Source organism: Ovis canadensis, chromosome 7 (assembly GCF_042477335.2).
Source record: "Ovis canadensis isolate MfBH-ARS-UI-01 breed Bighorn chromosome 7, ARS-UI_OviCan_v2, whole genome shotgun sequence".
NCBI classification, from domain to species: Eukaryota; Metazoa; Chordata; class Mammalia; order Artiodactyla; family Bovidae; genus Ovis; species Ovis canadensis.
In genome coordinates, this window is record NC_091251.1 from 78,388,000 (window position 1) to 78,410,190 (window position 22,191).

Consider the following 22,191-nt stretch of genomic DNA (forward strand, 5'->3'; position numbering starts at 1 on the left):
GAGTGCATTTTCTCATAGAATCAATGAATTCCAGAAGGCTAATAGAGTCTTTGTGGTAAAGGATTTATTGGTAGTTTTCTAATCCAGTCCTCTCAGTTTTATAGAGCTGGACATTGAACCTTGACTTGCCTAAAGTCTCGTAGCTGTTTGCTGTCTGATAATCTTTTCTCTTCTTTTATTGTCTCAGAGTTTTCTGTGTTAATTCACAGAAAACTATTATTATTTTGGCCCATGTGGCTTGTGGGATCTTAGTTTCCTGACCAGGGACTGAACCTAGACCCACGGCAGAGAAAGTCCTGAGTCTTAACAGCTGGACTGCCAGGGAACTCCCTATTATTATTTTTTTTTTTAATTGTTTTTTTTTTTTTTTTCAAGAGCAGTTTAAGTTCATAGAAAATTGAGTGAAAAGTACAGAGTTCCCATATACCCCTTGTTCCCATACATGCCCACAACTGTTTTTTTAAACTTATGATATAACTGAAATATTAGAAACTCTGGGCTCCTTTGGGTCTAACAGGTGGCTGTTGCTTTTATGGAAACACAGGTGTTGTCTAATACAAGAGCTCTAGGGGAACTGAAGTGAGGTATTTGGTGCATGGATTTTTAAAATGTCAGGATTGCTTTTATATAGTTGATTTTTGTAAAATAAGCATTTTGTTAATTGTCTCTTATTTTTTTGTCTGTAAAATTTGGCTCATATGTTGTGAGTATTACAGTTAAATAAGAATATTTGTGAACATATTTAGTATAGATACTAGCAAACTAGACACTTGAATGCTTTTTTTTTTCCTGTGGCACTTTAATACTCTGCAGTTTGGATGCAAACCTCTATGTATTATGTATGTCTCTGAGTGTGTGTGTGGGTGCGTGTGCGCTCAATCACATCTGACTCTGCAAGCCCATAGACTGTAGCCTGCCAGGCTCCTCTGTGAAATTTTCCAGGCAAGAATCCTGGAACAGGTTGCCATTTCCTCCTCCAGGGGATCTTCTTGCCTCAGGGATCAAACCTGAGTCCCTTTTGTCTCCTGCACTGGCAGGTGGATTCTTTACCACTGCACCTGGGAAGCTCATACACATAATATATGTGGTAAACAAGGTCCTACTGTTTAGCTCAGGAAACTATATTCAGTGTCCCGTGATAAATCATAATGGAAGAGAATCTGGAAAAGAATCTGTATATATAACTGAATCACTTTGCTGTATGGCAGAAATTAGCATAACATTGTAAATTAACTGTATACTTCAGTTAAAAACCATAGATATTCTGCAGTTTGAGCAACTTTTTAGTTAATTATTCAATATTAAAGATGATAAGCACTTTTCCCCCTCTCTTAACTGGAGCATTTATTGCTGTTTGACCTGAAATGTAAGTCTATTTTCTCTTGGTTATTGACTTTCTGGGTCAAGAATTCTTGGTGCTTTTCATTTGCTGTCTTATCACATATCTTTTAAATGTTAATTTCTTTTTTCCCCCTCTTTTAAGAAAATGCTGAAGTAAAATTTAAAGATTTTCTTCTGTCCTTGAAGACTATGATGTTTTCTGAAGAAGAGGCCCTTTGTGTTGTGGACTTGCTAAAGGAAAAGTCTGGTGTGATACAGGATGCTTTAAAGAAGGTAAGCATAGTTTTGATTATGAGCCTATTTGAGAGCAGTGATTAGAAGTTCATCCAGAAAGACTTCTGCTAGAGCAATAAATTATAATCTACTCCCATCTTATATCCCAGTAACACTTAGTCACATTTAAAAGCTCTGGAGTGCCTTCAGAAGTTATTTCATGTATCCATACTAATCAGATTACCTATTTAGTTCAGACAGGTATCCGAGTCATCTGAGGTTTGATAAAAATGAATTGCTTATAATAAATAAGATGATTTAGATAACTTTAAAGTCATTTGACACATGGCTAAGTTGTACCTTGCTTTGTTGTGAATGTAAACACTGAAAGCAAGGTTGGGTAATTTCTGGATAACATATGAAATGTTTTTGTGATTGAAGATAGCACCATTCAAAGCATCTGGGAATCTTTTTCTTGTGTATGTGTGAGCTATTATTTTTTTAAAGTAAATGCTTTGAATGGTAAAATCATTGCTATGACTGACTAAAACTTGAAAAAAATCCATGAAGCTGCTATTTAATTTCTCATTTTATTATATTCACTATTATATCATGTGTACTATGGCATATTGCAGAAGGTGACAAGTTTAAGTGTTACTTGCGTGAGGTAAGATGACCTGGTATCTGGTGTTCAATATTAGACAGTGGACTTAACCATTCTTAAGGGCTTCCTTGGTGGCCCAGACGGTGAAGTCTGCCTGCAGTGTGAGAGACCTGGGTTTGATCCCCAGGTTGAGAAGATCCCCTGGAGAAGGAAATGGCAACCCACTCCAGTATTCTTGCCTGAAAAATCCCATGAATGAGGAACCTGGTGGGCTATAGTCCATGGGATCGGAAAGAGTCAACTGAGCAACTCAAACTTGTTTTTTAAGCGCACATTCTCCTAACACTTTTCTGCTTTAAAACCTTTAGTGGCTTCCATTTTTTCTTAGACCACCCTAGTCGAAACCATCTTTTGATAACCGTCAGTATTCTCCTAGTTGATGTTTCCGTATTCCCTTGTAGCCTTCTAATCTATTTTTTCTACACAGTTCCAAGGTAACCTCTAAGGGGTAAATCAGGTTATATTGTTTACTGTTTTAAAAACATTTTGGATGCCTTTCTCTTTGCACTTAAAACACAGTCTAGATTCCTTCAAAGGCCTATGTCTGTCTATCTCTGTAGCCTTGTCTCGTGATATTTTCCTCATCCTCTCATTAAAGCACACCAAATGTTCTCTTCTGTCTGGATGGTCATAAAACCCCTAAGCCCTTACCCCCAAGCTTCTCCCTTTGTTTAATTCTTCCTTCAGTTTTCCATTTAAATATCATTTCCTCATTTAAGGCTAATTTGAATTCCTAGTCTAAATTATTCTCCCTCATAGACTTTCTCCTAATCATCTAAATTTCTTCGTCATAGCATTTGTGATGACATTATGTCTATCCATATTTCCAAGTATCTGTTGACAGTGTTTTACAAATCTGTGGCATTTTACGATGTAGCATGCTTATTAGTCTCCATGTGGTGCCAGCAATGGTTCAGAGTAAAGGATGTGTGCAAGGATCCTCAGAATAAGTGTGATAACTGTATGACTTTGTATCCAAAGTCGGATAATTCTCTTGCAAGGAACTTTGTTGCAAGTGTATATCTTAATATATCTTTAAAGAGTTCTTAGAGGTTTAAGAAAATCTCCTCAAAGGGAAGAACCTCCAGCTGAAGTTAGTTACTAACTGTTTGAAATTACTCCTTTTTAAAATTAATTGGTTCAGGTTTTTCTCTTTTGGCTAAGGCTGTGGTTGGTGGTTTATGGGTGCCAGAATAGTCATTTTATTGCTTGGGAGAGCTTTGAACTCTAGAGATTAGTCAGACTCCCCTTGATAGCTGAGAAGGAGTTGGGAATTGTTAAAGATAATGTTTTGAAATAGAGTGAACATTTTGAAACTTTACATTTTTTCCTTTTTCTTGGAAGCTTTGGCTTTCAATTAAATCTTCTGGCTTTCTCGGGGAGTGGTTCTATTCTTATCTTCAGGGACTCAGTGCCCTTGTAGATCCCCTGTATCAGGAAAAGACGAGGTGAGTTTAATTACTCTCTTTTCATGTCATAAAAATTGAGTCTTGGTCAGACCTCTTAGTGGGTTTCAAGATCCTGGATATAGGTGAATATTCACATCTAATAAAGACCACCTCAGAGAAAGGGAGAAGATAAATGCAGGAATACAAGCATAGGCGTGGGATAGGGATAGGGGAGTTAGAGGACTTGCTGACTGATTAGATATGGTGGTTAAAGAAGAGTCTAGAATGAATGTTTGTTTTTGTTCTGGAGTAACTGGGTAAATCATGGTGAGAATGGTTATTCACGAATACATTGCAGAAGAAGAGAGAGCAGAGGGTTTTGAAAATTTTTTAGGAAGTTGTTTTAGGCATACTTTGGAACTTTTAAGTGGTTATAATCATTTCACAGTTGAATACGTATTTCTATGGAGTTGAAAATAGTTTGCATTGGGAGTAGTTTCGGAAAGTAATCAGCTGTCATCAGTACATATAGGGGATGTGTGTTAGTCCAGAGAGGATGTGTGGAGAGGTAAGAAAGCTCAGGAATGAACCTTGAGAAGCATCAATATTTAAAGGTCAAGGAAAGCCACCACAAAGGACACTGAGAGAGAAAACACCAGGAAACAGTGGAACCACAGATGCTTAGGAAGGGTAGAGGGTTCAGCAGTGGTGGTAAAAATCACCAGTGACATGCGTTAGAGCGATCAGGGAGAATAAGGATTGAAAAAATGGATTTGATATCCTTAGTGAAAGCACTTTCATTGCACTACTAGACTGTAAATAAGTGGTGGATGACTAAGGATGGTGACACTATCCCCTTTGAATAAGCATAGATGGGAAGAGGAAAACAGAGTAGAAGCGAGAGGGGTTTTACAGAGCCGTAGACGGGATGTTCTGGGTATGTATGTACATACCTATACTCTAAACATAACACAGAAGTGTCTTATAACTTAAACACAAAGGTGTATTGTGTTTAAAAACTTTGTGTTTAAGTTGTAAGACACTTCTGTGTTATGTTTAGAGTATAGGTTAAGATCCTGGGCTATAGGGTCACATTTCCTAAGATTCACATCTATGTGTTACTACTTTGAGCTTTGTGGCTTTAGATAGGTTACTTAACCTCAGTGCCTCACTTTCCTTGTTTTTAAAATGAGAATGGCGATAAGATTTTGAGAATTAAATGAAATAGTACACAATAGATACTTAAAGTTCTAGCATAAAGTAATTGCTCAAAAATGTTAATTCCGTGTGATAAATAGTAAGAAAATATTTAAAATGTATTTGATAAGTTATAGTTGATTATTAGTTTCCTCATGGTGGCCTTTAAATATACTTGCCTTCATTATGTGATTTCTTCCAATGCAAACTTATTAACTGTTTGGCCCCATGTTGTATAATAAGAGGAAGTCTATTTAAAATTTTTCCTACTTTCTCTTTTCCTATCCACTTTTTAAAATTATAGCATTTGTTTATAAGATACTTATATATTTAATGTTTGTTTTGTGACTGTACCTTTTATGATTGTTTCAGTCTTAGTTCTTCAGCTTAATGGTGGGTTCACAGCTTGATATCAGTTCTCTTGTCATAAACTTCTTTATTTAATGTGGCTTTGCATTGACTCTTGTATAAATATTCCCTTGGACAAAGCATGCCTTTTCAATCCGGAGATTCAGTGTCCCTTAAACGAATTGAAATAATGGGTATAATTAAGCATCAGTTGGGTCTTCTTTGCCTGTTGTCTTTATTTTTAAATGGTTGTGTGAGGAGACCTTACAAATAGCTGAGAAAAGAAGAGAAGCTAAAGGCAAAGGAGAAAAGGAAAGATACACTCATTTGAATGCAGAGTTCCAAAAAATAGCAAGGAGAGATAAGAAAGCCTTCCTCAGTGATCAGTGCAAAGAAATAGAGGAAAACAATAGAATGGGAACAACTAGAGATCTCTTCAAGAAAATTAGAGATACCAAGGGAACATTTCATGCAAAGATGGGCACAATAAAGGACAGAAATGGTATGGACCTAAGAGAAGCGAAGATACTAAGAAAACGTGGCAAGAATACATAGAAGAACTATACAAAAAAGATCTTGATGACCCAGATAATCACGATGGTGTGATCACTCACCTATAGCCAGACATCCTGGAGTCCGAAGTCAGATGGACCTTAGTGGAGGTGATGGAATTCCAGCTGAGCTATTTCAAATCCTAAAAGATGATGCTGTGAAAATTCTGCAGTCAACATGCCAGCAAATTTGGAAAACTCAGCAGTGGCCACAGGACTGGAAAAGGTCAGTTTTCATTCCAATCCCAAAGAAAGGCAATGCCAAAGAATGCTCAAACTGCTGCACAATTGCACTCACCTCACATGCTAGCAAAGTAATGCTCAAAATTCTCTAAGCGAGGCTTCAATAATATGTGAACCAAGAACTTCCAGATGTTTAAGCTGGATATAGAAAAGGCAAAGGAACCAGAGATCAAATTTCCCAACATCCATTGAATCATAGAAAAAACAAGAGAGTTCCAGAAAAACATCTTCTTTATTGACTACACTGAAGCCTTTGAGTGTGTGGATCACAACAAACTGTGTAAAATTTTGAAAGAGATGGGAATCCCAGACCACCTGACCTGCCTCTTGAGAAATCTGTATGCAGGTCAAGAAGCAACAGTTAGAACTGGACATGGAACAACAGACTGGTTCAAAATTGGGAAAGGAGTACATCAAGGATGTATATTGTCACCCTGCTTATTTAACTTATGTGCAGAGTACCTCATGCAAAATGCCAGACTGGATGAAGCACAAGCTGGAATCAAGATTGGTGGGAGAAATACCAATAAATTCAGGTACGCAGATGACACCACCCTTATGGCAGAAAGCAAAGAGGAACTGAAGAGCCTCTTGATAAGGTGAAAGAGGAGAATGAAAAAGCTGACTTAAAATCCAACATTCAAAAAAAGAAGATCATGGCATCCAGTCACATCACTTCATGGCAAATAGATGGGGAAACAATGGAAACAGTGACAGACTTTATTTTCTTGGGCTCCAAAATTACTGAGATGATGACTGCAGTCATGAAATTAAAAAACGCTTTCTCCTTGGAAGAAAAACTATGACCAATCTAGACCGCATATTAAAAAGCAGAGACATTTCTTTGCCAAAAAAGGTCTGTCTAGTCAAAGCTATGGTTTTTCCAGTAGTCATGTATGGATGTGAGAGTTGGACCATAAAGAAAGCTGAGCACTGAAGAATTGATGCTTTTGAATGGTGGTGTTGGAGAAGACTCTTGAGAGTCCCTTGGACTGCCTGGAGATCAAACCAGTCAGTCCTAAATTAAATGAGTCCTGAATATTTATTGGAAGGACTGATGTTGAAGCTGAAGCTCCGATACTTTGGCCACCTGTTGGGAAGAACTGACTCATTGGAAAAGACCCTGATGCTGGGAAAGATTGAAGGCAGGAGGAGAAGGGGGTGACAGAGGATGAGATGGTTGGATGGCATCACCGACTCTACGGACCTGAATTTGAGCTACTCCAGGAGTTGGTGATAGACAGGGAAGCCTGTCATGCTGCAGTCCATGGGGTCGCAAAGAATCGGACACGACTGAGGGACTGATCTTCTTTACGACTGATGTTCTTTACATGACTGGATCTTCTTACCTGTTGTCTTTTTCATATTTTGGTCATAAAAAAAGATAAAGCTGTTGATTTATTTCATATTTTTATTTACTTCTCTACACTGTGAACTCTGTGTCTTCTACGTGTTGTTTTCAGCAACACGTCTTTTTCTGTTTGCTGCTTCTAATTGGATTATATATCTCACATGGTGTTACTTTTATTTCTACTTTGGGTTTTGCCAACTCATATTTCATCTCATTCTGTGGTCTTATTTTTCTTCTGACTTATTTCTTATGAGGTCTGTGCCTTCCTCTTATTTTCAAAAATTGTTGGTATGTTAGACTTTAAAAAGTCATGGTGATATTTTTTAATCACAGTCTTTGTCTGTTCTTGACCATCTTTTTAGAGTTATTTTTCTGCACTTGGCATTTGGTTTTTCTTACTGCTTTTCTTGCTTTTTTCTCATATCTTACATAGACCCTGTTTTATTTCTTTTTCATTAATACCCCTTTTCCAATGAGAGGTGTTTCTCTTGCATCATCTCTGTGGCTAGAGGTTGATAATGAGGGACCAAGCCCCACAGTTCTCCTTGAGCTATGAGCCTTTCCTTCTCAGATAAAAAACTTCATTCACTACAGAGTATCTCACTGTAGAGAATCTCTTGTAACTGCCTCACTGTTTAGCTGCCCTCTTTGAATTAGGTTTATCTGTCTAATATCTTCCATATTTCTAATTCTGCTTCTTGAGACCTCCTAGCAAGAAAATTCCTACCTTCTATCTTTGTTCTTGCGCCTGATACCAAATGGGGGTTTGTTGGTTTTACCTTTCAGTGTGTGCTTGTTAACTTCAGAGAGCTGTGTAACCCATGGCACCTCTGTAGTCTTGGGTATATTCCGGCAGGGTTGCTGAGCATCTGCTTTGATTTCCGCTACTTTGGGCAGTCTTTCTGATATTATGCTTTGACATTACAGTTGACTGTTTTATTTTAGTTCAGTTTGCATTAGGTTTCATGTTCCTTTTTTTGATCCTTTAGGAGGGAGAGAGTACTGTCTTAACTTTGTGTTTAAAAATGGAAGTCTATAATTCTTTGTAAAATCTGTTTCTTGATTGATATGTGTCCTATTGTGTACATCAGAACATGTAATGATATAGCAATTTTTCTGAATGATATTTCACTGACAGTGTTTGGCAGTCATTCTATTTTATGTAGCAAACTCTGCCTTGGCCTAAGAACACTTCATATCAGATAATTCATTTTCATAAAATTCATTAGCTGTTGTTAATTATTAACAATTATGTATTGATTTCTCAATTGTAGTACAATAAAGGAGAGTTGACTGCACTTGTTCATCAGCTTCAAGAAAAAGACAAGTTAGTTACTGCTCTGAAGGAAGATGCTGCCACTATGAAGGATCGGTGTAAGCAGTTAACCCAGGTGAAGACATGATTGTATTTAAGGGTTATACTTTCTGAATCAGAGGCAGTGAAGGATTTTAGAAATTATTTATAATTCCTCATTTATTTGTGTAATAAATTTACACCCAGTGAAAGTAATTTTCTTTTAGAATTTAAGTGATGGAAATACCACTATTTCATGGTATTATATCCTATAGTCAAATTGTGAATTTAAAATAGCAGTATTTTTAGGTATACTAATTTCAGAATAATGGAAGTATTTGGACACTGGGAACATGTTTCAGTTGGTTCTGACCTAGAATTATTCTATAGAAGCACAAAACTCAGTGTGATCTTGTTTAAATCCAATTTATTAGATAAATGTGAAACTCTTACATAGGTAGTTTTTAACCAGTGAAGTTCTTTAAACCCTTTTTACTCTTGACAGGTTTAAAAAAAATCTTTTTAAAAAATGTAAAGTACAGACTTCCATTTATAAAATATGTAAGTCTAAGGGAGGTAATATACAGCATGGTGACTATAGTTATTAATACTGAATTTGTATATTTCAAAGTTGCTAGAAGAGTTATCACAAGAAAAAATTGTAACTACGTGTGGTGATCATGTTAACTAGACTTATTGTGGTGATGATTTAGAAATAAATACAAGTAATGAATCATTATATACTCAAAACTAATGATATTCTGTGTCAGTTACATTTTAAAAGATCATGTAGACTGAGAACGTAATTGAAATTCTGTAGTAAATGTAGTCTCATTTTTCCTGAAGTGCTTTTTCTCCTTTTAGGTGTTACATACAGTAGAGTAAATGAAGTTTATTTCACTGTCATTTATGTAGCTACTTGATTACATTATGAGAATGGCCTCATTTGCATATAGAATCTTTTCTGTGAATTTGAGGTGAATAAAAGTCAATGGAAAACAGTCAGATTAAGATTAATCAGTTATGACTGCTAAAATAAGTGTTTCTATAAGGTTAGAAACTATAATTTTCTGATTATTTTTAAAATTAGAAAAAGAATGTTTACTTTTGTGTAACTCATTGAGCTATATACTTAAGATGTGTTGTGTGTACTTTTCTTAAATGTATTATGTACATCAGTGAAACAGTTTGCACATGTAAATAAACTCATGCTAATGGGCAGCTCTTAGTTAAATAAAAATCTTAAAGTTTATCAAGCAGTTTCTTAGAACAGAGGAAATGGACTGATCATACCTGCAGGTAACATTAAAGTTGCTTGGCTTCCTTGCATTTTAGTAATATTTCTTGTAGGGGTTCATAATACTTGCAACACAGAAGGAAATCGCTCTTTTAATGTTTGACTTGGGGAGATAATAAAACTTTCTGAGCTGTACTTTCCCTATTCTGCTATAAACATATCCTTATCTCTTCCTATAGGAAAGAGACTTTTCTCTTCTTGATGATTTTTTTTCCCCTGGGGCCCTTTTCTGTACTCCAGAAGAGAGCTGGTACCTGGAAATAATGAAGAATTAACTGGTTTGCTTTAAAAATTTTTTTTTTTTTAATAATCAAGTTAGATGTAGGATTTAATCCCACATTCAGCTCTTTAACTGTTAGACCAAAAGTACATTTGAAATACGAGCAAACAGAGCAGCTAAGTGTTTATGAGGGGAATTGGTGTAAGAGCAGGTAAGATGTAGAAGACAATTTTTTTTTAAACCTTTAACCTTGGTTTTTAAGCAAGTACTTATTTCAGAATTCATGATTGTTCTGCTGACATCTTTTTTGCTGATGTTAAATATGTTTTCTTAGTAAAACCTTATTTTTTTAAGTAACTAATTTTTTTTTTTTTTCTGATTTACTCTTCTAGGAAATGATGACAGAAAAAGAAAGAAGCAGTGTGGTTATAGCAAGGATGAAAGATCGAATTGGAACATTAGAAAAGGAACATAATGTGTTTCAAAACAAAATGCATGTCAGTTATCAAGAGACTCAACAGATGCAGATGAAGGTATATTTTTGTTCTTTGAAAAGTAAAGTGAAAGTAAAGTTAGAATGTAATGTTTTATCCCACATTCTTTGAATTCAAAATTAAATAGTTGTATTCATTTTATTAGCAAACTTAAGTGCCCTGGGCTGGCTTTGATATAAATGGTTAATTAAACTGACTCCCTCTCCTTAAGTAAGCCGCTTTTTTAGGTGGGGAGGCTGGAAGCTGTCAAGTAAATACTCTGTTACAGTAGAGGTAAGCATCTGGTGCTTTGAAACAATGGAGATGAGAGGTGGGGAACAGAAGGAGTGTTAGGGAAGACTTGTCAGCGATGATAAACAGACTTTGTTGATTCTTTGGAAACAATTAGGCATTGTCAGGAAAGAGTGAAGGAATGGGCACTGGGTATAAGGCTTGTCAACCCAGTGAAATTCCTTCCCATCCTGAGAGATTGGTGGTTCAGTAGGTCTCTTTGGAGGCCCAGTATTGAGCTTTTTAGTGAGTGTACTCTAGGTATTTTTGATATAGGTTGTCTAGAGATAACAGCTTATGAGAAATACAGTAATAGTTGTGGTATTTGGCATTCGGGGCTGGAATGAAGAGATCTAGAGAAATAAATAAAGGTCTTGTATACCTGAAGACATGTCAACAGATACGAATTTGAGCAAACTCCAGGAGATAGTGAAGAACAGGGGAGCCTGGTGTGCTGCAGTCCATGGGTTCGCTAAGAGCTGTACAGACTTAGCAACTGAGCAACATACCTGAAGACTGGTGGGCCAGTGAAGGAGTTTAAGCAACCCAGCAGTGTGTTTATAGTATTTTAAATTACTACTCTGACATAGTATGGAGAGTGATAGCAATGTGAAGAGTGGAACAAGAGATAGTTGGAGGACTTTTGCCAGAATCCAAGTAGGAGAACAAAAACTTTAAGTCAAGACATTGATAATGAGGGCATTTATTTGATAAAAAAGAGGTAGTAGATAGGGCTTGGTGATGCAGTGGAGAAGAGGGGGAAAATGATAATGGTTTTAGCTTAAGTGACCTTCAGTTTCGTGTTCTTATTTTTGCCTGTTTTCTTTCAACACTTAAGAGGGTTCAGTGCTTACTGTCTATTTTTACAGTGTTAATCCATTTTCATGATTTCTGTTAGGTCTGGACCAGTGAGTTTTCGTTGTTTTCTTTCTTCTTCTCTTGTTTCCTCACCCTCCCTTCCATTGAAATATCATCTTTATTATTGATAAAAAGACTGTTGAAGAATATGGTTTGGCTTGCTTGTCAAGTGGGCTTATAATACTCCCCTTAAATGAACCTTGTGGATCAATGATTTTTTTTTTAAATTGTTTCCATTGCCAGGTGATGCTTCAGTTTCTAAGTGCTTATTGTCACCTCAAAATTAACATGGGTGTAGAATCAAACTGTTGATTTTGGTCAGGTTGTTTTTATTTTCTAATGTTTTGAAGCATTATTATTATCCTTGAATCCTTTGAATTCTCTCTGCTTTGCTCAATCTACAACTTGTTTTAAAATCTTAAAGATACTTTATTTCTAGTTTTTCTTGCATTCAGTTTTTAGATATGACCTTAGTTTATTATTTCTTACTAGCATTATTACAACATTCTTTTTTATTTTTAGAGAAGGTAATTTATTTTTTTTCTTTTTTAAGTTGATTGATTGCTTTACAATATTGGTTTGATTTCTGTCATACATCAACATGAATTGCCCATAGATGTACATATGTCCCCTCCCTCTTGAATTTCCCTCCCACCTCCCATCCATTCTCTCGCCTCTAGGCTGTTACAGAGCCCCAGTTATAGCATTCTTAAGAGGTCTCTTTTCCAATCTAATATATAATTAGCACAAGATTTTTATTTGTAAAATACTGCTTTGATAACATTAGTAGTCTGCTGGAAAATGAACAGTTCTTTACTGTTATCAGAATTCCAGTAGTATTTTCTGTGGAAATGCCACTAATAATGAAAAAAAAGTGAATGAATCTCTTCTCAGGTTCTTAACCCATCCACTACTTTGATGTTTTAATTTGGCTCAATTCTCCATCTTCCCAGCCCCAGCCTTTTGAAATATTCTTTTCCATTAACCAGATTATTGAAGAACTGATTTTTCCTGACCTCATGTGATCTTTTTACCTCTTAATTCTTACTTACATTCATTTGAAAAGTAGTCGGATAGCTGTAGCAATATCTTTTACTTAAGGTTAAGGGTTTTGAAGTGATTATTTCTTTTTTTGAACTTGATTGCTTACAGAGGTCAAGATATAGTTTATATGTGATAAGTTTTCTGAGAATTAGCAACACACACTTTTTCTTCCTCTTAATTGAATAGGTTTGCTAAAAATTATTAAGAGTTTTTCACATACTAAAGTGAGGATGTGGGAATGTAAGTTTCAGTGTTTTTTGTCTTTTGATTCTATAATTCTGAAATAAAAAACTAGAAGCCAGATATTTTAGCAGGTAGATTTTTGTATAGTGAATTTGCCATCTATTTGGATATGGCTCAATTTGTAACTTAATGTAAATGTTTCAAACATATTTTCAGTCTTTAAACTTTTGATTACTAAAACCTTTTATTAAAATATTGCTAACTTAATTGACATATTCTAGGATCAATACAGTTTCAGTTCTATATGATTCTTGTGTAGGAACAATTTCTAAAAATATCTTTCAGTTCTAAAACAGCATCTTAGGTATTTATTTTGCATATGATAGCAGCCAGCCTTTACTTGCTTTCTTGAATGTTGTGACAACTTATATTTACTTTGTGTTTGTCACTATCAAAAGGTATCCTTTAAATTTGCTTTTATTTATTTGAGAAGGATATCCAGACTTTATTGATGCTTTTTTACTTTTCATCATGATAAATTTTCTTTGAGGTTAGCTCTGGCAGTTGTTGTTTTCTAAATCTTATGTGTGTAAAATAATTTTAGTTCCAGCAAGTTCGTGAGCAGATGGAGGCAGAGATAGCTCACTTGAAGCAGGAAAATGGCATACTGAGAGATGCTGTCAGCAACACTACAAACCAACTAGAAAGCAAGTATGTTCCCAAATGCTTTACTTTTAATAAAATGACAGTATTTTCATTGAATGGTAGAGTGTTTTCTTCAGTCACCAAAATGTGTTTGATAGACTTTTGCTTTTTACACTTGTTTTTAAAATGAATAAATTTTCAAAACCTATCCTCTTGCTTTTGAAGAACCTCTTCAGTTAAACTGTATGATAAATACTAGTGCCACCAGTGGAATAGCTTACAAATTTAAGAGACTGAATTAGCAAGTTTTAAACCTTCTATTTCCTTTAACAGTAGTTCTCAAACTTCATTATTCTGAAGGATATCTGGCATGTTAGCTACAAATCATATTCTTGAGTCTTATCCTTATAAGTTTATGATTTAGTGGCTCTGAGGTAGAGTCCTGGAATCTGCATGTTAAGACACATTCCTTGTGATAGTGATTTAGTTGGTCTGAGCCATACTTGAGCATGCAAGCATGCACAGTGCCATACTTTGAAACAGTCCTAGAGAAGGCTAGTAGCATGCTTACATAGTATAACTATTCTGATTGGTTGATTCAGAACACTGATTTGAGAGTGATACTGTTGATTCATGCTCATGGTGTGTGGTTACCCATTTTTCTTGATTACTTTATGGTAATTTTAGTGTTTGTATTATTGTCATCAATAATGTCATGATTCAGAGATTATATTCAACCAAATTCTTTATTAGTAGACACTTAGAGCATTCGTTGTCATTTACCTATAAGTGGAATCACTAACTCAGCAAAACTGACATATTTTCTTTACTCATTTACATGTGTTTGTAATAATGGAAGGTTCATAATCCAGTTAACTGTTTTCAGGCAGTCTGCTGAACTAAACAAACTGCGCCAGGATTATGCTAGGTTGGTAAATGAGCTGACTGAGAAAACAGGAAAGCTACAGCAAGAGGAAGTCCAAAAGAAGAATGCTGAGCAAGCAGTTACTCAGTTGAAGGTGAAACATTGCCTTTATTTATCATTTCATAAATAATGTGGCTTTTCAATCCAGTGACCTGAAAATGTATATAGCTTTTGAGAAATGTGGTTTGAGGCTTAATGGGCCTGTATAGAAACATGTACACTAATGAAAGAACTGAATACAGGCTTGAGTTTGAAGTTAAAGACTACTTGGAGATATGAAAATTGATATTAGCTGATTGACAGGCATAAACAGTAGAATTTCACCTTATGTGTGGAGGTGAGGGTCTGCATGTGTAAGACAAAAATCAAATTTTTGATAGGTAGTTAAAATCACCTTCAGCATCACTTATCAATAACTTGGATCTCTTAAGTAAGGTTAGTAGAGCCTATTTTTATTTCAGCATTGGAATAGATGATTTTCTGTTGCTTGAGCACGAGGCCAAGTAATACTCCAGTTGCTTTCACTTGAGCCATAGTAGAAAAAAAAAATCACCCAGTTTCTTTAGACACCGGAGTGGCACTGGATGCCATTAGACGCTTATGCTGAGAAGACATGCATGGGGTTGCTTAGGCTGACTGAGAGAGAGGAGTGGACTTATTTTTCTTGCACATTTTAGCCTGTGCATATTGAGAGAGTGATGAGTAGAGTTGTCTGTTCCTCCTTGTACAGGGGAGAGGATTTGTTGAACAGTTCAGTTTCTGTAAGTTAAATGTATTGGATAGATTCCTACCTAAGTCATCAATATAGATGATATACCTTAATACCAGTTCCAGAGTTCAGTTCAGTTCATTCGCTCAGTCGTGTCCAACTCTTTGCTACCACATGAATCACGGCACGCCAGGCCTCCCTGTCCATCACCAACTCCCGGAGTTCACTCAGACTCATGTCCATCGAGTTGGTGATGCCATTCAGCCATCTCATCCTCTGTCGTCCCCTTCTCCTCCTGTCCCCAATCCCTCCCAGCATCAGAGTCTTTTCCAATGAGTTAACTCTTCACATGAGGTGTCCAAAGTATTTCAGCTTTAGATCATTCCTTCCAAAGAACACCCAGGACTGATCTCCTTTAGAATGGACTGGTTGGATCTCCTTGCAGTCCAAGGGACTCTCAAGATTCTTCTCCAGAGCAGTAGAGGTTAAAAGAGCTCTGAGGATAATTGAATGTAGAAAGTAGCATAATTTTTGTTTTCTTGAAGTTTTCATGGGTCCCTGTGGGAGAGTGATATTGTTGTCCTATCTTTTATTAAATATTTGTCTTGCTAATATGTTTGCTGATGGCATTCTTAAATATGATGTTTGTGCTCTATGGATATGGATAAGTAGATTAATGACATTAAATATTATATTCATAATTGAAGTGTTGTGCCATACCTCAAAATAAGAATTTTAGGAACCTACTAAAATTTAGCTTTAAAGATATCATCCTGTCTTTTGAAAAGCCTATCACCTGAAGGAAGACTATTGGAAAGTCATCATAGCTAAGTGGGTCAGATATATACATACCAGCAGCTATATTGATCCACCAGCACAAATAAGGAGTTTCTGAAATCTCTAACCTGTAAATCCTGTATATTGGCAGGTAGAATGGCTGTGACTGATAATATTTGTGCATGTTATCAGGCTGAGCACATCTGCCTATGTTATTAAAATGTGGGAGACTAGTGACTAGTTGTTGGAAGAAGCAGTTTTATGGCACAACAGTAAAAACAGAGGATGCTTTTATTCTGTAAACTGAAATCCTGTGTTTGTGCTGACTTATCCTTTCCCCAGGTTCAACTTCAAGAAGCTGAGAGGAGGTGGGAAGAAGTCCAGAGCTATATCAGGAAGAGGACAGCAGAGCATGAAGCAGCTCAGCAAGGTAAGGGGAAGAAATATTCATATAAAGTTACTGTGTAATTCTGGGTAAAATTTCCTCCCCTCTCCGTATGTGAAGAAAGTATAAATTGGCATTTTGGTTATAGCTCAATAAAAATAGCTTTTACACTTTGAATACTTTTATTTCTTTAACATTTCTTAGGGTTTTAAAAATAAGTCTCTACTGGTTTTGTCTGAGGCATTAAGTTGCAGGTAAAATTATAGTCCATGAACAGGGTAGCAGGAATCTATGTGTGTTCCATTCCTGTGGTTATTCTCTCTCATTCCATGATCAGTTCTTTATTTAATTTCTTTTTTCTAAGAAGGACTCATTCCTGTATTGTGAAGAGAAAAATGGTGAGAGCATTACCATTCCAAGTAGTTGATTGAAAGCTATCTACGTAATGCTAGCTTTCACTATTTATTCTTAACTTGATGAATTCATTTAGGAGATAATGGAGCTTGTAATAGTGTGTTTTATTTCTGTCCCCCTTCCTCCCATGAAAGTGGTGGTGAGCCTGTAGTACAGTACAGTTCCAAAGACAAGAGTAGATCCTACAGAGTTTCGGCTCTGTATTAGACCTTTGGTTTCCTCTGATATTTTTTACCCCTAGGCATTTCCCTTTGGTTCAATATTTAGATATATCTAAGATATTTGAAGGCTTTTAAAAAATATATATATGAAGTTTGTTGTTATGTTAAGTATGTTAGCTTATTTTTAATTAGTATGTTATATTTCATCAACAAAGCATTAGATTTTAACAGTAGTACGACTGTAACTAAGTGTTGAGTCAAGATAAATAAAAGTACAATTCTTGAGCAACATTTTTAATTTCCTGAAGTTAACTATTGCTATATATATATATATATATATATATATATATACACACACACACATATATACATATGGTGTATATATGATGATTTGTTTACTTTGCTGCCTAGGGTCTTAGTTGCACACGCGGGACCTTCCTTGCATCACGTGGGACCTTCCTTGCATCATGTGGGATCTTTCTGTTGCAGTACACACACTAGTTGTGGTGTGCAGGCTTCAGCAGTTGTGCTGCTCTGTGGTATGCTATGTAGGATCTTAGTCCCCCCACCAGGGATTGAACTTGCATCCCTTGCATTGCAAGGTGGATTCTTAACCCCTGGACCACTAGGGAAGTGGTCCTTTATATTTTTAGTTTGCTTGATCTTTGTTTTATTATTTCAGATTTTACCTAAGGTTAAACTCCTTAACATCTCTGCTTCCCCCAGCCTCTCAACATGTTAGATGCTGGTGAAACTATCAGTTTTTCCCGAGGCTATGCCTTTGGAGTCCTCTTTCTTTCTGCTCTAGTACTTGTTGCTTTCTAGGTTGACCCTGAGCTGTCTTCTGAGACTTCCTTTAGTCTGTTTACTCTGTTTTCTGGATCCTATGTCACTGCCATTTTTTTTGCTTTCCGCCCTCATTTAATAGTGTATCTTTTAGTTGCTCTATAAGAATATACCTCAAGGTACATTCCTTGAGGCTTTGAGTATCTGAAAATGTTTTTAGTCTTTCTACTTTAATGCTTAATGGCTAGTTTGGATGTGGAGTTCTAGGTTGGAAATAGTTTTCCCCAGAGAATTTTGAAGGTATTAATTTGGTGTTTTAACTTCTCCTAATTTGGTAAAAAATATGCTCTCCTGATTCTAATCCTGGATGTTACCATTACATGTTTAATTTTCAGGAGTTCTTTCTTGAGTTGTGTTCCATTCTATTATTAGTGTCTTGTTAAAGAAATGACATTATCTTTTCTTAAAACTATGTAACACACTCATATATACATTTTTTCCTCTCTGTTTGCCTCTCTTTCCTTGGTTGGTAGTGTGGTATGTTTTTATTTGTTTGTTTTTTCCTCCCCTGTTTTAGAGTTATTTGTCTTATAGAATGAGGAGGCAACTCTCATGAGTGTCTGTTTTCTTGAGCTTTTACTTGACCCTTCCTCATCTTTGCCAAGTCAATGATCATCTCTCCATTTATTTTACCTTAATTTCTTGTGATTTGGAGTTATATTTATTTTCTAATTGCATCAAAGACTGTTTTTGTTTCCCATTTTCTTGTTTTGGGATTATTGCTAAGAATGGAAGTAGGCAGAAAAGTCTTAATTACTTCATCTTACACCAGGATGTTTGTCAGCTTTCAGCATCTTTCTTTGTTCTCCAGGTATGAGAGTATGAGGAATTGACAAGAAATTCACTGAATAACTTACTAAAACATCTTTGGGGAAATTAAGACTATTTTCAAGAAATGATATAGCAGTTTTAAACATTCATGTACTGTTCAGTTAACAGATTTATTAATTACGTATTTTGTGTCAAGCCTTGGGCACAGCTCTGGATATGGAGAAAAGGCAATCTCTGATCTCAAAAAGCTCACTCTTTGGGAGAAGAGGTGAATTAGTACAGTATGGCAGGTGCTGTGAAAAAGGTAAGCATAGGCTATTCAGGGGAGCCATATACAGATGGGAAAGCACAGAGAGATTCAAAAGGGAAATAGTCCAGGGGAGATAAGCCTGCTCTAAAGATGAGTAGCAGTAACCAGGCAAAGGAAGAGACCTTTGTAAAATGCAATGTTTTGTTAGATCTACAGAGTAAATTTGTGGCCAAAGAAAATGAAGTACAGAGTCTGCATAGTAAGCTTACAGATACCTTGGTATCAAAACAACAGTTGGAGCAAAGACTAATGCAGTTAATGGAATCGGAGCAAAAAAGGGTGAACAAAGAAGAGTCTCTACAAATGCAAGTTCAGGTATCTAATTTTCCCTCTTTAAAAAATAAGAAAGATTGGCAGTGGTTGGATGTGTCTTGTGTAGGAGAGAGAGGATAGCCTTCTTTATCTTAACTTTGGAGTGGGGATGAAAAATTTGAACTTAATCTTTGAGCAGTTGTCACGATATGGTCTGAATATGTGCTCAGAAATGCCTTTACCCACAGTCTTATGCTTTTTGTATTAGATTAGGAACAGTATAATGTATTCTTATTTTCTGCTTTATAAATTAGCTCTGAAATAGAATGCCTCATCATTGGTATTTAAAATGGTGCCTTTTGGAATCTTAAGAGTACCTTTAAAAGATAAACAGATGTACCTGTAACTCATTTTGTTCATATACATTGGCATTTTTAATAGCACACTTCTTCCCTCTCCTGTTTGGTTTTTGAAAGGATATTTTGGAGCAGAATGAGGCGTTGAAAGCTCAAATTCAACAATTCCATTCCCAGATAGCAGCCCAGGTAATGGTGCTTTGTTATTGCTTGTCATTACTAATAGCTTCCTAGCTGTGTAAATAATTTGAGTGCCTGTTCAGTGCCATGCACTGGATTAGTAGTTGGGTGACTAGTCAGTGAATCAGCTGGCGGTAAGTGCTCTGATAATTACATTTAGTGCTGTGAGAGAACAATATGAAAGAGATACAAATCTGACTAACGGGAAGATGGGTTAGAGAGTTTTTAACCTTAGGAGGGAAAAAAATGTCCACCATCCTGTCACAAAAAAGGAGGAATTGGCCAAACGGTGTCAAGAAAAACAGTTTATATATTAAAAGTATTCATTAAATATTCACTAAACCTATTGTTCTTTGGCATCATTGTCGTATAACATGATAGGTAGGTAGGTAGATATAGATACATAGCCTTTAGAATATAAATAGTATAACATTAAGAAGAGAAGAAATTTTTAAATACTTAACTTGTTAGCTTGTTTCCATAATATACATACTGTGAATTTCAATTTCAGTTTTTCAACTTAAAATTCTAAAAATTGTTTGTAGGAAAAGTAATAGAACAGAAGGCACTTTTCTGTGCGAAAAGAAGTTCTAACATTAAAAGCTTATTTTTAAGGTTTTTAACCTTAAAAATTTTTAACCTTATTTTAAGGTTCAGGCAAGTTGAAAATCCCAAAACTGCGAACAGGTTTTTTGTTTTGTTTTTTTCCTAATTGTTTTCTTTGTAGGAACTGTTGTGTAAAATTAATTGAGAAAGAATTACACAGGTGTTTGTGTGTATATGAATGTTTGTGTGTATGTAAATTATTAACTCAAATTGGATTGAGATCTTAAGTTATAGCTGAGAGGTAGTTCTAGAAGATTTATCAGAAATTAAATACTTTGAAAAGTAGAGATGAACATGGGCTTTATCAAATGACTTGTTAAACTTAATCATGAGTGGTATCATTTCATCACTAGAAATTTTTATTAAGGAGAAGCTCATAAATGAAAAATAGCCTTTGCTGCTTTTTTTTTTTTTCCTGTGCATGTGTTGCTTGTCAGTTAAATAGTTTTCAGGCCTGCCAACTTATTTCATTAGAAATGTCTTATGATGCTAATTCCCTAATACTGGAAGCTGTTGATCAAATTTACTTTCAGAATAATAGCTGTTATTTAGTGAACATTCATCATGAGCCAACTACTTCCTTAACTTTATATACATTTATTTCTTTTAATTTTTAAAGCCCTATTGTGATGATTATTGTACAACTTTTGAACTTTCTCTTAAAGGCTTTTATGTTGACACTGTTTTTCTTTCTTAGACCTCCGCTTCAGCTCTAGCAGAAGAATTACATAAAGTGTAAGCCTGCCTTTCTATATTTCTCTTAAAATTGCTTAGCCATCACTAACTTACATCTGTTAGATTCTATACTTATGATTGATTTTATGTTCTAACTTGTTCAAAAATTACTCTCAACTAGATTTGGAACAACTTTAGCTCTTCTACCCCTATGCATTGTGTATTCTGTGTTTTTATGTCTTTGTCATAAAAAGAGTTGGAAAAACTCTTTCCTTTGGGCTTAGCAGTTATGTGGAAGATATCACTGTGATTTGAGATTAGTGGAAGTTAGTTTTTGTATCTAATAAGTAGTTACAGCTACTCTGTATCTAACTATGAAGTGGTTAGATGACATCATTGACTCAGTGGACCTAAGTTTGAGCAAACTCCGGGAGATAGTGAAGGACAGGGAAGCCTGGCGTGCTGCAGTCCATGGGGTCGCAAAGAGTTGGACATGACTGAGCTATTGAACAACAACAATCTAACTATATGGTGATACGCTGAAAATAAAATTCTTTTTTTCTTATGTATTGCATAACAATGCAATGGATCACATAAGTTCAGAAAACCTGAAAAATGTTTTTGACATTACCAGGCTTGTGAGCTTAAATTATTAACTTCTTTGACTTCAAGTTTTAAAATAGGGGTATGTATTTTATGAAGTTGTAGTAATGCATGTGACTGTTAACTACTAACTGAAAGGGTCTATAGAGATTGAAGGTACAGTTATATGAAAATTTACTTAAGTAAGGTTGATTGTACTTGAGGCTTCTAATCCTTTAATTTGTGACTTGACTTCTAAATGTTTATTGAATGTACAAATCTATTTCCTTTTAAAGGATTGCAGAAAAGGATAAGCAGATAAAACAAACTGAAGATTCTTTAGCAAATGAGCATGATCATTTAGCAAGTAAAGAGGAGGAACTTAAGGTATAGTACTTCTTAAAAATTGCTACAGTACTTCATAGGCATTGAATTATCCTGATCCTGTCATCAGTACAAATGTCTATGAAGCCTGGAAAATACTCGAGAATTCATTTGGAAATTGTCTCTTTTTTAAACTACAAAATCCTCTTCAGCCCTCTAAGAGGAGAAGTTCAAAGGCCTTTTCTTACATGATACTATTCACAATAATTTGGGAAATATGTTAAATAACAGGAATTGATGATTTTCTTTCTGATGAG

The 22,191-nt window shown here is 35.5% G+C and overlaps 1 protein-coding gene across 4 annotated transcripts in view; it reads left to right on the forward strand.

Moving 5' to 3' along the window:
* KTN1 (kinectin 1) overlaps positions 1 to 22,191 on the forward strand; it is a 106,247-nt gene that overhangs the window by 33,672 nt on the left and 50,384 nt on the right. For all 4 annotated transcript variants that reach the window (XM_069596681.1, XM_069596682.1, XM_069596683.1 and 1 more), the window contains exons 5-14: positions 1,484 to 1,614; positions 8,571 to 8,687; positions 10,500 to 10,640; positions 13,561 to 13,667; positions 14,488 to 14,620; positions 16,355 to 16,442; positions 19,048 to 19,214; positions 19,628 to 19,696; positions 20,991 to 21,028; positions 21,847 to 21,937. In XM_069596681.1, the coding sequence (XP_069452782.1) occupies positions 1,484 to 1,614; positions 8,571 to 8,687; positions 10,500 to 10,640; positions 13,561 to 13,667; positions 14,488 to 14,620; positions 16,355 to 16,442; positions 19,048 to 19,214; positions 19,628 to 19,696; positions 20,991 to 21,028; positions 21,847 to 21,937 (1,082 nt within the window). The remainder of the gene's footprint in view (positions 1 to 1,483; positions 1,615 to 8,570; positions 8,688 to 10,499; positions 10,641 to 13,560; positions 13,668 to 14,487; positions 14,621 to 16,354; positions 16,443 to 19,047; positions 19,215 to 19,627; positions 19,697 to 20,990; positions 21,029 to 21,846; positions 21,938 to 22,191) is intronic.